A 17,285-nucleotide genomic window follows, 5' to 3' on the forward strand; every position below is an offset into this window, starting at 1 on the left:
AATTAATTAAGTCTCTTTATGGGCTTAAGCAAGCTCCTAAGCAGTGGCCTGAAAAATTTAATTCAGTCATATTGTTTAATGGTTACATCTACAATAGTGTTAATAATGCATATACTCTAAATTCACTAAAGACTATGTTGTCTTAATGTGCTTGTATGTTGATGATATGATTATCTTTGGAATGAATATGACTGAAATTATCGAGATTAAGAAGTATTTAACTTTCATGTTTAAAATGAAGGATTTCGATGAAGTAGATACTATCTTAGGTATTAAAGTTAAGAAACATAGTGGGGTTATTCTTTAAGCAATGTAATTATGTTGAAAAATTGTTAAAAAATTTCAACATTTCAATTTCAAGTAAATAAGTACTTTATTTGATTCAAATATTAAAATAAATTATAATATTGGTAAAATGATAGCACAACTTGAATATGCGAGTTCTATATCTTCTTTAATATATGCGATGCATTGTATTGGACTTGATATTACTTATTATGTATGCAAGTTGAGCAGATATACTAGTATTCCAAGTATAGAACATTGGAGGGCTATTACCATAATTGTTATTTTAAGATAACTTAAAATTTAGGATTGTTCTATAATAAATTATCCAGCTGTATTAGAATGATACTGATACTAATTAGATTACAAGTGTGGAGGATGGACATTTTATTTCTAGATAGATTTTCACACTAGGTGAAGGTGTTGAAACATACATGTATAACTCACTCAACGATGGAATTAGAATTCGTTGCTTTACGACAACTGGGAAAGATGCTGAATGGATTAGGAATTTGTTGTTGGATATCAAAATATGATCCAATCCTATGCCTCATACTTCTATCTATTGTGATAATTATGCCACTTTGCCAAGAGCTTATAATAACACCTATAATGGTAAGTTTAGACATATTAGTCTAAGACATGAATATTTGAGACAATTGATTAAAAATGGAACCATAACAATTATCTACGTAAGGTTAAGTAATAATCTAGTCGATCCATTCACAAAGGCTTTATCAAGAGACATGATAATAATAACCTCACAAGAAATGGGGCTGAAGTCTTTTAATTGAAATCACCAGTAATGGTAACCCAACCTATTTCTAGAATATCACTAGTTATAAGGTTTAATGAGTAAGAACATATTACCGAATGTGATTGTTTGATACTGACGTAATTCTGATATGAGAAATCAGCATCTCTTGTTATGTTTTGTAAGTTGAATTGAATTCTTAATGAAGTATAGTATAAATTTGTAATGTGTTAAGTAATAAAAATACATGGTAAATATTTCACCTATATAAGCTTAGAAGTGATGTCGCTTCTTACGAAAGTTAGGGCTACTTTTTAGAGAGCTCATGAAACATGATCAAGCATAAGGTCATAGTAGTGCAGAGTATAGGGGTGGCAAATGGGTGGGTCGTGTCGAGTATGAGTCGACCCATATTTGACCCATTTAACCCGTTTTGACCAGTATTCTTGTAGTGTAAATCTAGTGGCTCATACCTGACCCGACCCATACTCGACTTGACCCGTATTGCTAAAACCTATTAATATTCTAGGAAAACCCATGCCCTTTTTAAGCTACATACTAATTGGATTAAAACTTCAAATTAAATTAAAAATAGTAAATAAAATAAAAAAAAGGTTAAAAAAACCTATAAATTGAAATATTTATAAAAAACTAGACTATGCACATGCTTCTCTTATTTGAAGTAAACATACCAATGAATAACTAAAAACTGTAACATGAAATTTTTTTAACTAAACCTAAAAAAGCTCATTTTTATGATTTTTTATTAAAAAAGTATTGTTAAAACATTTTTATGCAATACTAATTTAATGGAAAATTTTTATAATTATTTTAAAATATTTTTAAAAAAATCGAATTTTGAATTTTTAAATATAATCTTTAAATATTTTTATTTTAAAATATAATTTTTATAATTTAAATTTTTAATAATTATTTTCTCTTTTTCTCTTTTCTTTTTTCTTCTTCTTCGAGCCGGTTGCCGGCCATGATGACAGCCTATGGTGACGGCTATAGGCGAGATCGAGCTCGCCGACATCGCGGGGCTCGATCTCGCAAATCCAGCAAGGCTGAGGCCCCGCCCAATGCAGGCAAGCTTGAGCCTTGCCAATCGTTGCGAGCTCGAGTCTCGCCCATTGGGCGAGATCAAGCCTCGCTCGATCTTTGGCGAGCTCAAGTCTCGCCAAATTTGACGAGGCTTGAGCCTCGCCTCGCCGTCCCCGTTCGGCGGCCACTGTCGGCTCGCTTCTGTCGCCAAGGAAGGAAGAAAAAGAAAGAAAAAATAAAATAAAATAATTGAAATATGAAAAGTAATTATAATTTCGATTTAATTTTTTTTTATAAAGTTAAAAAAGGCAATGGATTTAAACTTTAAAGTGGGTTTCCTTTCCTAATAACTCATTTAGACCCATTTCTTTTTATGTTTGATTTTCTCAAACCCATTTTTGACCCATATTTAACTTCCACTTGATCCATTTATGATATATATTTAACTTTCACTTTACCCATATATAACCCATTTAACTAAAAATTGGTCATAATATGGGTTTATGACCCATTTTGCCAGCTCTAGTGGAGTAATATAGAACTTCTCGCTGAAACAAGAGGTTAGTATATGTACAAGTTTAAAGCCAAGCTACTTGTTATTTTAATAGAGTTTTGAAATACTTGCACTAAGTAAAAATTTATCTCGAAAGAGACCTTTATCTATGCATATTAATCTCACTAAAATTTTGGCTATATTGTTTAAAAATTTTTATATTTTGAAATCTTTGTTTTACAAACAAAGTGGGGAATTGTTAGATGTTTATTTGTAAAACAAATAAGGTGCGCTCTTACTTGTCCCATGTAGGAAAGTTGGAAAAAAAAAGGGCTAGTTAATAAGTGCGAGCATTCTCGAGTGTGTTTAAAGAAAAGATTGAGTGTGGGCTAGACCCCACCATACTTGCATGTGGATGTGCGAATAGTTGCGTGATTAGTGGGAGCACTTAACACTTTACACGTTTGCGCACCTGTGGTTTAATTAGCATTAACCCATTTATTTTTTATTTTATTTCTTACGGCTTCCTTATTAACCTTTGTTGGTTCAAAGGTTGTTTTTGTTTATTAAGTATTTTTGGAAATTATGAAAATCGAAAGTTATTCATTAAAAAAATATTTTTTTATTATCTTTATTATTCTGAATTTTTATGTGTGTTTTTTTGAAGAGAATTTTGGAAATTATACTCATCTAGTTTGCAACCTTTTTTGAAAGGTTACATTTGTTCATATTACAACTTCTTTTGAATGGATATAGTTGTTCATTTTTCCACTTCTTTGGAAGGAATACCTTTGTTTATTTTGCAATCTTTCACGAAGAGTTGCCTTTATTCTTTAAATCGATTTATATATGTGTGTGTGTGTGTTTTTGGATGAATGAGTATGAAATGATTTTTTCGAGTCTTCTTTTCAAAACTACGGCTATCTTTTTCAATTGTTTCCAAGAGAGACCTTTGAAATATATTAAAATTGTTATCTAGCATTCTCATTTGAGACTTTATTGTATCCTAAATAATATTTGTCAGTGACTATTAACAATATTGTGGGACAAATAAATCCTTACAAAAAGTGATATCATGTCTCAAAGTCTAAATTGATTGCTCTATTAATTCGAAATCATATTTTTCCAACACTTTATCACTTGCACTAGTTATAGTAGCTTGTACATGAGGTGGCTCATGAAGCAATGGAGGGAAGCAAAGAGCAACTGTTTCGGTAACCTGGAAGCAGGATTTACCTTGGAACGGAACCCAAATTATCAATCCTCGTTTTGGGACCAAGGAAAAGTCTTTCATTCATATGATGAGAGTTCCTAAGGCATGGCTGGTTCCTTTTATGTCCCTTCTTGATGACCTTCACTAACTTTCCAAATCCCTAATACACTGGGATTCATTCCATAGCTCTTTTGACCCTTCTAATTATTCCTTCATTTTCAAGCACGAGATGATTGAAAACGGCTTAGTTTCTCCCTTTCTAGATAGACTAGCGAATGCAAGCCAAGCTTCCACATGGAATTTTCCATCTTAGGGGGAAAATTCTAGTTTCCAAATTACTCTCTTAGTTGGGAAAATTACTAAAATCTATTACAATTGTGTCAATTCAGTCATATATATATTTTTTTTTGCTAATTCAGTCTTAAACTCTTTATATTTGTGCCAATTTAGTCCATCCAACCGGTGCTGATGTGATAATTTTTTTTTTTCTAAATTTTTCTCTCTTTCTTTTTGTTTTTTCTTTCCTAAAGTTCCTCTAGCCAATTGCTACCAAAGGTTAAGGCCGATGAGGTCAACCTTGATGTCGTTGGGTTGGGCAAGCTCGACCTCGCCATGGCTAGCCTAGCCTAGCCTAACGATGGCAAGGGCGAGGCTTCGCCAGGGGTGGTCGACGAGGTCAACCTCACTGCCAGAGGAAGAAGGAAAGAAAAAAACAAAAAGAAAGAGAAAGAAAGATATATAAAAAACTAACTATAAAAATCAAAAAATTATAACGTTAACGTTGATTGGCCAAAATTGGCTGAATAGACTGAATTGGCATAAAAGTAAAAGATTTATGATTGAATTGGCAAAAAGAAGAAGTCGGGATCGAATTAGCATAATTGTAATAGGTTAAAGATTGTTTTGGTAATTTTACCCTCCTCGATTGGGTGCGAGCTTGAAGGCTTTGAGTTCTTGATGCTTTACTTTTCGGGGAACGATTTATCAGTCGTAAGAGTAGAACCGAGTGCAGGCTGCAAAGTCATTTTCTTTTGTCCTCCTCCACACAGCCCATGATAGGTGGTAGCCTCCAAGCTTAAGTGTTGGGATTAACAAGCTCAACTGATTTCATCTCCTTGGTTGCCAATTTAACACTAGCAAGGCCTCCAATCCATCAGTCACCTCACACCGCCACTGACTTCCCATCATTGATCTGTCCTAGCGAGCCTGTCTTCATTACATCTCCCACCAACACAATCTGCCAACCCAGGAAAGAAGAACATGAACTGAAGAAGTATAGACCTTTCAAAATCTGCATCCAATAATCATCAAGATTTGTCTAAGCTTTCCAAGCAAGCTTGGCCAACAAGGCTTGACTAAGAAACTGAGATGGTCCAGCAAGCACACTGTTTTTTAGATTAAGGACTAATGGCGGTTTGATTTATGACTTAATGCATTATTCAAATCAATGTTTGACTACTTGAATGAGAGAAATCCATAGGGTCCCAACGCCTTAAGCGCTTTAATTTGGAATGCAGCTTCATTAAATTCCTCACGTTATGTATTACAAACATGGAGAGTATAAAAATCACTTTTTTAATCATCGTGAAATATTTTAATAATTAAAAAGAATAAAGTTATCATGAATTTTTAAAGAAAGGAAAACGATAAGTAACGAAAGAGTGGCAATGCAATTTGCACCACATTTTTACCAAGGACACTGGACAACTTGCTTGTTTGGTCTAGTAGGATATCAAGAAGGATCGCTCTCGGTGAAAATTGTATTTGAATATGCTTGTATGATCTCAGAATTTACAAAAAAAAAAAAAAAAATCATGTCTTTCCCCTAGCTTGAATAGCACAAAAACTCACAAAAGAACAGTAAAAATTAATGGAAAAAAAACGAATGCTAGCTAATAATTTCCTCAAGCCGAGACTAAGTAATCGAGGATCTAGGCAACGCCATGCGCGGCAAGGCGTCGGAGGAGAAGAGGACGGGCACAAGGAGAGGGCAGCTGTCGAGGTTGCAGTAGCAGCCAATGATGAGGATAGAGTTGTGAACAAGAGGGTCGGCAAGCAGAGCCTATGCTCAAGAGCTTGAGTTGCGAGAGGACGAGGTATTGAGGGACAACGTTGTAGAGGAGAGGGAGAGAGAGAGAGAGGGGGGGGGCGATAGAGAGAGAGAGAGGGAGGGGAGGGTCCTCAGGGAGGCTACAGCCTGTGCTCAGTAATACCGTATTTGCTTCATTTCTCCTACCTTGTATTTACCGGTTGCCAATCGCATCTCGTGGTAAAAAAGGCACCGTTATTGATAAGGTATCTGTCTTAAACATTACCTTTCAAAAATTGGGTATTTGTGAATCTGCCATCTTATAAGTAACATAATTGTCTTCCCTTCCAAAATTCTCTTGGTAAAAGCTATGTATAGCCTTGAATAAATGCGCCACCAAAATCATATTTTACTTTATCCACCAATTACCCTTTTGAAAAATTTCAGAAGGATACACATTACACATTGGTATATGCATGCTACTTGTACGTGAAACGAAAGTCGAAGTCAGAGCAATAGTTGCGGCAGGATGATATGCAACCAAATTTAATGAACTTATGAGAAGTATCTAACACAACGCAGGTCAAGGATAATCATATTTTCTTTGAGAAAACTTGAACTCAATTCTTCAATGATATCAAGATGATTGGAATACCTATAATTGATATTACAAAGTGAGATTAAGAATTGAAATCAGAAAAAGGAAAAATGAAACTTACAAAACTCGAACTTGTAGGATATTTTGGAGCTTTGCTGCAGAAAATCTAAAGAGAGAGGCGTGCTTATAATATTTCCTAAGAAGCAGCTCGTAAAAATTGAAGCCTGCCCCTTGTCAACGTTAAGCATCCCCTCTATGGCGTGTTCGGTGAACAGTATATTATAAGGGTTTAGTACACGGGTGCGTTCAGAAATGGCATGTTTAATAGATGATAAGAAAGCCGTTCGTTTGAAGTAAAAGAACCTGCAAGATTGGAGACAGCATATTGGTCATTCATTTAAGCAGGAACAGCGCTCATGGACAGATTGTTGATGCTCTTCTGACAGAGAATGTGGCGCAATATCAATTCAAGCTCGACAGTAATGCTCGCAGAAGTTACTGTCTACGAGAGTGAAATCATCATTCAGGCTTCCAAATGTTATCTGTTTGACCAGGAGCACATGCCCCTCGCGCCAACTGATTTGCACCACCAAACGATATATCTACAGGAGTGTAAGAGCTTTCTTTCAGTCCCCAGACTGAAGATTACTCAGGCTTCTGAAACTTTCCATGGACCCACACTCTGCACATGCTCTTCCCACTTCGTCGATACAGTGACTTAATACAACAGTACTCAAGCTCAAGCTGCAATATACAAAAGTCAACATGAGGAATTTTCGTAAACAGATTTACTAACACAAGGCTAAATATAACACACCGCGACAGAAGATTTAGGACAAGTTTTCCCAAACTTCAAAAAGCAGCTAGGGACTCCGAAAGTCCTTTCGTTAGAAAGCTTTAACGTTTGCTAAAATTATTTTAAAGCTCTTTGAGCCCAAGGCCTACCTTTTCGAAGTGCAAAGTCCAAGGCAACTACCTACCTGCTTACAGCAAAGAACTTTGAAAGTTCAGAGCTGCCTTTTCAAAGTTCTCCCACACTTGCTGTAGAGTCAAGCATTTTGGCATTCTTCATGCATAAAGAGACAATACAAAAACAGAAAAAAGAAAAGAAGAGAATCTTCAATTAGACAGACGCCAAAAGAGATGGGGTAGGCACAACACTAAACTTCACTTGGATCACTGATCAGCAGTCAACCAACGATGCACTTGAGCTTCTCTTTTCTCATGACATGTAATATTTTTATATATTGCCTATGGAACTTGCAGATGGTGCTATAACCCAGCATTAAAATTAAATTTCTACCTCAATGAAGCCTGCACAAATGAAAAGGTCCCGAACAATCTCTAAGGAGAAAAAGTAAGATCGAGTTGCATCTGATCTCATGTACTCTCGGAACCCCACTCGTTTTCCCGATTCAAATCGAAGCATAGTCATGTCATAAAGGCCTGAAATCATTGCACCCAGACATGTTGAAGTTAATAATAGAACTCCACCATGACTTACAATCAAATTCAAGAAACAAACGATATACAAATCAATATCAACCGAAGACACAATAATTTAACGCTGCATAGGTATGTCCCTTACCATAGTCTCTGAATAATAGCAATCCACCAGGCTTTAGAACACAGAAGCACTCAGCAAGGGCCTTTGGCATCATTTGAAATGGTATGGCGGATAGAGTGAATATCTACAAGACACAGAACGAAATCAGCCAGTGACTTTCATTACATGTGAAATGGTTTATTCAATGAGATGACAAATGGAGGATGCCAATGTAAGCATCGATCAAAATCCATAATGCCATTTTATTGCCACATACGGTGACCGAAATGTGCAAATGTTTGAACAATTAAGTTCAGCATCTTTATCGCAATATGGAAATTCAAATGGTACTTTTTTGCACAGACTAGCATATGAGATTAAATCAAATCCTCCACGAGACATCATGCAACCACTGCGAATGTTTGGAAAGTTTTGATATCCCTCCCTGAAAAGGAAAAATAAAATAAAATTGTGCAGGAAAGTATGCGTACCAAGGTAATGAAGTCCACACCTCCGAGACAAGAGCTATCTTTGGACATATCTAAACCCCTCAAGGGCAATTCAACTTTCTCTTCACCTTCTGAACAGGAAAAAAGTTAAATTACATTTTGCATCTCTATTTCAAGTTCTAAACAAATGGTAGGAACTTAGACGACTAAGAAACCACCAAAACCTGAAGAGCAACAATGCTGGTGCAGAGAAGTCTCTCGACAGGGACCGCAAGCCAACCACATTGGGAAACCATGGAGAGCGAAGTCACAAAGGAACGGATAAAAGCGACGCTCGATCGAGGCCACATTCGACGCGTCGAGCATCTCCTTCACGTACTCAAGAGCTTCGCCGCTACAATCACAAGCATACACGACGACATCCTCATTCCCACTACAAGAACAGCACAATCTACATGTCATAATCATGGCATCCCCATTTCTAAGTCCTAAAAATCGCAACTTAAATCATCACACACGGGAGCAATTCACCGTGTCAAAAGGAAGGAAGGTCGGGTCAGAAAACCGAATCGAAATTTTACCGCAAAATGGGAAGAACCGTGCTGCCATTGCCGCATCCCACCTCCAAAACCCTCGGATTCTCTTTCTCGCGGGAAACGAGCTCGGGAAACTCCTTCAACAAGTACCTCCTCTCCTGCACACAACAAACACGGAATCTTTCACAATCCGGTGCGGCCGAGACCTGAGACGAGCCGCGCTTAAAGGGGGACTAAAAATAATCGGAAGGGGCGAAGTGTCGGACATGGTAAGGAAGAAGAAAAGCGCCGAGGACCTTGAAGAACTTGCCGGTGTGGTGGCGGGCGTGGAAGCCGCCCCAGGCGGCGGCGACGTCTGGCGGCGGAGGAGGAGCCGGCGCCGCGGCGGGCGGCGGGAACGGGAGCAGGTGGTGACGGAGGGAAGGGTCGGATTCGACGTCGTTTCGGAGGTCGTCCCAGTCGAAGTCCTTGGAGAAGTACTCCGCTTCCGCCTGGCTCATTTCTCGCCTCAATCGCAGACTGACGAGTGACGAGGAAGCGCAGGGAAGGGAAGGGCTCTGCTTGCTTGGATTTTGACAGACAAAAACGCAGAAACCTCGGACCAGCTTGAAGGGAAGATTTGCGTTCTCTCTCTCTCTCTCTCTCTCTCCCTACTTTTGCCCCAAAAATAAGAAGACGACATTTCGCGTTTGTAAATTAAATATTGATTAGATCCAAGTGATGTTAGTAGCAAAATGCGAGACATTCATTTTTTGTCCGGCAACTTATAAAGTGGATTATCAAAATTGACATTAATTTATATGTGGCAAAAATTTATTTAATTCTACTTCCTCATCAAATATGAAATCAATTACCTTGGAGACCAAACTCAAAAGGAAAGTCGCTTGAATGGACATAATCGCATTTATATTGGGTGCGTTTTGATTTAGTATTTCCAATAGGCTTTTAGCCTCTAAATCCCTTGGAGGAATACTATCTGGGCTTTGGACCATTTGAAGTAACTTTCAAGTGAAAGTTAGTATTAAGAAAGTTGAAAGCCCAATCTTAATAGGGATTAATTTTGAGCTTTCGGTATTTGGCCAAATGCTAAAACTTATTTTTTCTTTTAAAATTATCCTCACCATCACATACCCAGTTAGGAACTGCTCCAATGTTATATTCCTGTTTGTATATTAGATTGGATGGCTCCTTTCAATAATGCGTAATAAGAGAACCAACCAATACTAATCTAAAAGGAAATGTCGGAGCAATCACGACAACGATCTAATTGAAACAAATACTAGACATGTCCAGAACAGGACAGCATGGCTGCAACAAGATGACATGAGACAATCTGAATCCTAGAAATGACATTCTCTCAAGAAAATAGCCGAGAACTGAGATAGAGTGTGAAGATACCTTGAACCATAGGAATTCCCTTTGCATCTGAAGAGCTGCCCCAGACACGCTGTTAAGTTGGTCCAGAGGTGCCAGCTTTCCCGCAAATGCAACAAGTTATGATTGTTGTCAGGGTCTTTGTAAGTAGTAATCATATCTTTATGCGCCCCGAGATCATGAATGAGGTCAAATATCTTTTCTCGGCGGTACATAACTGCCACATGAAAAATGTTATGGCTTTGCTCATCAACTGTCCATATCAAATCAGGATTAGAGCAAACGAGCTCAGTCTCATTCAACTATGCCGAACTCTGCTGCAATGAGCAATGGCTGTGGGGATGCGTTAAGATCTGCAATTTTTGAGTCCTCCAGTGATGAAATTTGCTCGCATAACAATTTCACCAATTGTAGCACTTGCAAGTGCATTGTCTTTTCTCATGAACTGCCCTGATTCCTGGCACTATAGATTGAATTCAATAAAAAAAAGTTGCGGTTTTCCAGGAAAATCAGCAAACGTTTTTTTTTGTGCCACCTACCTATTAACTTTGCCGCACTCCAAAGCTTCTCCAGCAAGTAGAGCGACACTGCACAATTTCTCAAAGAAATGGACTCAGTCATGACGTTGGCTGAACCTATTGCCTCTCATTAGATATTTGGCTAGGTATCATAAGTTTCACATGCGAATTAGCATGTCTAAAGAGAAGGTGGAGAAAAGACCTCTTTTTGTTTGGCTAATGTCACTCATGACGAGTCCTGAAGGGAATCCACCTCATATTTTTCTTTCAAAGTCACTGAAAGGATATTCGAGCAAGATCATTTGAGGGAGGTGAAAAAATCAAAATTCTCCTAATAAAAAAAATGCAAACATCGGACATACACACATAAAATTTGTATATTTTGGAAGGAGAATATTATATATGAATATTTTGACTAATGCGATATGCCTACATGCATAAAGTATCCTCTGCCAGGATTCTAATGAACTTGTGCTGGCAAATGCTGAAGGCTTCTGAGCTAAATATGCAGTGCCGTCATTCCATCATGATCCCGAAGAGTAGCTAACTCTGGTTTTGTCAGAGAATGGTAAGAGCGTCTGTGAGTATTAATAGGACAGATGTTATTCAAAAGAGTGAAATCCAGGCAATTCTCAAGCATAAATCAATTAATTGTTTCTGACCGAACATATCCGTATTGATTGTGGCAATGAGTAGTGTGACGTAGTCGTCTTTGATTAGATGCTCAGGATCTGTCACTCTCAACAGATAGGAAACCATGTCCCTGTGACCAAACAATGCAGCAATGTAAAGAGGTGTCACTCCCTTATTGCCCCTCATTCCTGGTAGGTCCCTATTCTTGTTCACCATTGTCTCTGCGATTTTGGCAACACCAGATGCGGCAGCAAAGCAAAGAGCCGTATGATTGCTCTTGTTCCGTAATGCTAAATCTGCAGGACTCATCATCTTGACCACTTCCTCTACAGACTTGGTGTGTTTGGCCCCGGCAGCAATGTGGAGAACCGTGTCCATTTTCTTTGTGATCCTGACATTTATAGCGCCTGGATGTGATCTTAAGAACTTCTCTGCACTTTCCCAATCGCCTTTCATTGCAGCATTATAAAAAGGCGTGTATAATCTCGTACTCGTTGCGGTATTTTCCCTGCCATTAAGCACTTCCAGATGTTAAGAGACAATTTCTGAGAGTTCTAAGAGCAAAAGACCGAATTTTCCTGAGCCCAGATAAAAGCTGAAAATGATGTGCCAAATTATCAATCAAACAAGGTTAGAGTGGGCTTCTCTGATTCCTGAAGTATTCCACGCTTCAAGATATCATTCACACTAGTCTCCCATTAGTCTTCCAATTAATAATAGAAGGCATGACAACATTGACTAATCAGCGGCATAGCTCTACAAGACAACTAGACCTCTTAAAAAGTGTCAAGAAAGCTAACTCAGGTAGGAGGACTAAGAGCAGAGTAAGGCCAGGATGGACAAGACTCAAAAATGTTTGAACCCTCTCCTTCAATTGCAACATTAATCTATTGCTAGAATGAAAGAGTGATAGACTTTAACATTTTAGACATCATGTTAACAAAGTTAGTGCAGTTCCTAAATAGCCCAAAGTCCAGAAATATTGAACGATTTCCTGCCTCTAATAACTTAAACTTCTACTTGGATTTGTTAGCTATGGTCTAAATAAGAGAGATTTTATCAAATCTTAGATCATGTCTTCTCCCTCCACTTCCATCAGTTCAAACAAGACGAGTATCAGAGAAATTATGACTAACCATAGTTACCGAAGCAGGGAAACGAAGGAATTAGCGGAAGGAATTGAAGCAGGTTGACCAACGACTTCTTTTCAGGCGCAGCTGCTCCATTTGGCCTGCTGCCAGCTGGCGGCACGCTAGTGATGAGGAGGAGAAGCAGAAGACGATGATGGTGGTGCATGGTGGGGTTGGGTATCTCTTCCACGACCAAGTGCTATCAACTGGAGCTTTGAATGGTGGCGAGGGAGTTGAGGAAGGGGATAAAGAGGAGTAACACCTTTTTGTAGATACCGCTGCTGATGGGTGATTTGTTGCTTCTCATGCTCATTCTCTCATGCTCCGTGCTTGTGCTCGTGTTCATATCTCAGTGAAACACCGGAGAATCTCCGGGAAGCAAGACAGAAATGGAAGGAGCTCTCTGCATCACCTTGTTTGCTGATCCATTGCTTGGTGAAGTCACAAATTATCGTCTCTTCCTCTTTTCCTGCTATCTGATATCTTCAAACAAGAAGGAAGATGAAGATTGTGAAGATGCAGATGTTATTGCTTTTGGGACAGAGAGAGAGAGAGAGAGAGAGAGAGATGGACCCAAGAAGACTTCTTTGGTTGCTGAAACGAAGGTCAATGGGATAGTGGCAGTTCGCCATGCCTTAGGAAGTTTCTGAAACCGCGGTTAAAACTGGCCCACTCAAAAAGATAAGGCCAAATATTGTATATAGTTCTGAGTTCACACTGCTGGATGCTGTGGTGTGGCAATAATTGTATGAAGTTCTTGGCCCCACTTTGGCAAATCTGCCAAAAATTATTTGGGTGAATGTGACTATTCCTTTTCTAATCCATTGAATTCTCTTAAAGAGCACTGAATTTAGCTTGGATCCCAATTTTGTTCTGAAATTAACATAAAGCTCTTTTCGCACTTTTGTATAATGTGATTTATTATTTCCTGATTCGACAAATTTTGATTTCGTCATGACGTACTTATGGACATTGGCTTGTTTTCAACAGCAAGAGTTCAAGCTCCCTATAGCTGGCAAAAACTGGGGAAATTCACACGCAATTTAACTACTATAATTTCTCCTTTTCTAGAAAATAAAAGTCTGTTGTGATTGTCAAACAAGTTTAACTCTTTGAAATCCGAGAACTATTTTTTAGGCCCTTTACCAACAAAAGAACACGTTTTGATGAAAACTTATGCTGCAGGCCAAAAATTAGTTAGTTATAAATCAATTTAGTAATTTTTGAAGTCCCAGATCTAGTCTCTGGACTTCTCGTTTAAAAGATCAAGCTCTCATTGACTTTGAGAAGTCTACGACCAGAATAACGACCAATTCATCTCTGCATTTCTCTTTCTCGTACTCGTGCTCATGCTCATATCTTGTGAAACACCGGAAGATCTCTCTCGAAGCAAGATGAAATTGAAGGAGCTCTCTGCATCATCTTGTTTTGCTGATCCATTGCTCAGTGAAGTCATTAAATTATCGTCTCTTCTTCTTTTTCCTGCTATCTGATATCTTCAACGAAAGAAGATGGAGATCGTAAAGTTGCATTGCTTTTGGCAGAGAGAGAGAGAGAGAGAGAGACGAGAAAAAGAGTACCAATAAGATGGACCTAAGAACACTTCTTGGTTGCTGAAACAAAGGTCAATGTGATAGTGGCAATTCGCCATGCTATTTAGAAGTTTCTGAAAGCGGGGTTAAAACTGGCCCACTCGAGAAAAAAGATGAGGCCAAATACTGTATATAGTTTTTGAGGTTCACACTACTGTATGCAGTGGTGCTGCAATAACTGTATAAAGTTCTCAGCTCCCTTTGGCAAATTTGCAAAAATTGCTTAGGTGAATGTGACTTTTCTTTTTCTAATCAATCCAATTCTTAAAAAGCATTGAAATTAGCTTGAGTCCCAATTTTATTTCAAAATTAACACACAGCTCTTCTCGCACTATTATATGATGTGATTTCTCATTTCTTAACTTGACACATTTTGATTTTATTATGCCGTACTTATGGACATTCGCTGGGTTTCAACAGCAAGAGTTCAAGAAGCTCCTTGCAGCTGGACAAAAAGTTAGGAAATTTCACGCATTTTACCAACTATAATTTTTCCTTATCTAGATAATAAAAGTCGATTGTCATACAACAAGTTCAACTCTTGAAATCCGAGAACTATTTCTTAGACCCTTTTACCAACAAAGAGCACCTTTTGAAAGTACTGAAAATCTTAGACAAAAAAAAAAAAAAATTGCTGAAAATCCTCCCGCCACCCAAAAACAGAAAAAGGGTAGTACGGAAAATCCTTGCAATCAGTTCATTTTTGTTACTTTTGTTGGTCAACCTTGACGTGAGGCTCTGTATGGCTCTAACTTAAAGTTGTACCGATACGGACACGCGATACGGCCACGCCACGATACACCGTCATTTTTTAAAAAGTAGAAAATTTCGGCACGTTAGATGCGTTATATATTAAAAATATTTTAATTAATTTGATTCAAATTTATAATTAAAAAAAAACCTACAATGAATTTACACTAATGATTCAATATGCAATACTTTTATTTTCAAAATTATTTTTTAATTTTATTTAACAATTTCCGATTAAATAAAAAAGCCCCCAAACTCCTTCCATTAAATAAAAAGCCTCCACACCCTCCTGCGTGGCCAAACTCCCTTTTCCCTCGTTTCTTTCCCACCTCCAAATTTTTTTTTCACTTTTTTTCCCTCCACCTGACATCGTCTTCCCTCCCTCCCGTCACTTCCTCCCTCCAACACGCCAAATCCCTCTTTTTATTCTTTTATTCTCAAAACCCTAGCAACGCTTCTTCTCCTCCTCCTCGCCGCACGACGCGTTTCCTCTCCTCTTCCTTTCGATTTCTGCTTGCCAGGGATGGAACGCGTGGTCCTGTGCGCTGAGAGGCTGCACACCGCCGCGAACTCCTCCTCCTCCCCTTGCCGCCGCTCAGCTCGACGACGCCGCCCTCCCCACGCGCGCCTTTCTCGTGAAGTTCCTCCTCACGGCCCTCGCCTCAGTCTCTACTCTCTCTCTCTGCCGTCTCTCGCCGTCGCGGGCTCGCCTTCGCTCGGCTCGCGGCTTTGTCTCTCCTCCTCACCCTCGGACACACGTGTCAAAATGTGTCGACAAAAGTTGACCCCGTGTCGACAAATCAAACATTTCGTCAACGCATGTCCGAGCGTGTCGGACACGACACAGAGGCACATATAACGTGTCCGTGCAACCTAGGCTCTAGCAATAGGATATAGCTCATATTTGTTAGAGGTAGCACTGTGATTTATAGGGGGATGAATATGTGGTTTAGAAAATATTTGACAATTTAATACGGATATAAAAACAGCTAAGTTGAAAATTATTAAATTCAAGTGAAATTTGAGTTTGGATATCAATTTTCATCAGTGTATAAGATTCAGAGTCTGAATATTAATAGTAACATAATAATAGTTATTAGTGTGCAAAAATCGATAAAAAAAAAAAAAAAAATAGTGAATAAGAGATTAGAGATGGAGGAAATTGCACATAAAATGTATAGTAGTTCGGTTTAGAGTAAGTCTATGTCTACTCTTCTCATATTGACAGTCCGGCTAAATTCATTAGTTAATCAATAAGATGTTATAGAAGTGAGTGATTAGTGTCACAACATTACACGATTACTTTTTCAATGCCTCTTAAAGTCTACAGTTCTTTACTCACAGAAAATTAGTAAGTTTGAAGCTCTCTTAAACAGCGGATATTTTTATTCTGGATCTATTTTTGCTTTTGGTAATTTGGTCTCCTTTAATACCTATCCACTTTGAATCTATCCATTGGATAGTCTTTAAAAAGGATCATTCTTCAATCAGCCTGTTAGACGAAATGTGTACAAGAGTTTAAGTAGCCATTAAATGTCCCAACGTTTCCACATCTGTCACGTGGTCACCACCTCGAAGACACCATAGTGACCGAGACGTGAAATCCTAAATAAATCAAACCCAAAAATTCGCAGCAATTTAGAAACGATGGCTTGATCATAGTTTAATCTTGCAAATTCCCCAACGGACAACTGTCCCTTCTAGTTATGGTTATCGAGTATCATTAGTCAATATTTATATATAGAACAACTCGTAAGGAGTTTGAATGCGATTCGCCCCTTTTCCATTACAAAAATAATAGACGTGACCAAATCGAACTGCTACTCCCATTTTTCAATTATTTAAATTGGTCAACACGGATTGTTGAGAAGTTTGTAGATAATAGTTTAATTACCCAATTTTGAACTCGATCTGATTCCATCTAAACATTAATGGTCTTTAATTTAATTTATCAAGTTCAGTTAAGTGTATCGAGTAAGTACCTATGCTTTTATTCATATAAGTCTATCGATCTTATTGTTATTTTTTATGTATTGATCACTCAACTGGAAAGAGCTCGCTATGGCTACTTAAAAGTGCTCGTGACTTCCATCAAAACAAGTCACCATTAGAAGTTGGTTTCTTACTACACAATGGGTGCTTTAATTTTACTCACAAGACACATTTTTACGGAGCTTTCATTTGCTCGTTTCTATCGTGTATCATGCATTACAAGTTCTAAAGGTGCAAATAAGAAGCCAGAAGGTGAGGAGGAGATACGGTAATTTAACAAGATAATTGTCAAAAAAGTCATAAATCTATTGTACAATAGTCAATTCAATCATAAACTTCCTAATTATAC

At 38.1% G+C, this 17,285-nt stretch overlaps 1 protein-coding gene and 1 pseudogene across 3 annotated transcripts; both read right to left on the reverse strand.

The window, feature by feature from the left end:
• Positions 1 to 7,040: 7,040 nt before the first annotated feature.
• Positions 7,041 to 9,596, reverse strand: LOC104430620 (tRNA N(3)-methylcytidine methyltransferase METTL6). 3 transcript variants are annotated; one of them, XM_039312443.1, is made up of 7 exons: positions 9,244 to 9,596; positions 8,993 to 9,105; positions 8,636 to 8,844; positions 8,454 to 8,539; positions 8,005 to 8,107; positions 7,720 to 7,862; positions 7,041 to 7,160 (listed from the first exon to the last, which is right to left on the reverse strand). In XM_039312443.1, the coding sequence occupies exons 1-7, from the start codon at positions 9,445 to 9,447 to the stop codon at positions 7,062 to 7,064; spliced, it is 957 nt and encodes a 318-aa protein (XP_039168377.1). In that variant the 5' UTR covers positions 9,448 to 9,596; the 3' UTR covers positions 7,041 to 7,061. The 3 variants fall into 3 exon arrangements, with proteins under 3 accessions (XP_039168377.1, XP_039168376.1, XP_039168375.1); XM_039312442.1 differs by having other exon boundaries at positions 8,454 to 8,542; XM_039312441.1 differs by having other exon boundaries at positions 8,630 to 8,844.
• Positions 9,597 to 10,210: 614 nt separating this feature from the next.
• On the reverse strand, positions 10,211 to 12,768 carry LOC120294104 (annotated as a pseudogene).
• Between the last annotated feature and the right edge of the window lie 4,517 nt (positions 12,769 to 17,285).

Source organism: Eucalyptus grandis, chromosome 5 (genome assembly GCF_016545825.1).
Source record: "Eucalyptus grandis isolate ANBG69807.140 chromosome 5, ASM1654582v1, whole genome shotgun sequence".
NCBI lineage: Eukaryota > Viridiplantae > Streptophyta > Magnoliopsida > Myrtales > Myrtaceae > Eucalyptus > Eucalyptus grandis.

Excerpts from the sequence above, each read along its gene's own strand:
- LOC104430620 (XM_039312441.1), bottom strand. The coding sequence starts at position 9,447 with ATGAGCCAGGCGGAAGCGGAGTACTTCTCCAAGGACTTCGACTGGGAC. Across the intron at positions 7,863-8,004 it reads GCTATTATTCAGAGACTATG|GCCTTTATGACATGACTATG; the intron begins GTAAGGGACATA and ends CAATGATTTCAG. Across the intron at positions 7,161-7,719 it reads TTTGTGCAGGCTTCATTGAG|CTTGAGCTTGAGTACTGTTG; the intron begins GTAGAAATTTAA and ends TGTATATTGCAG.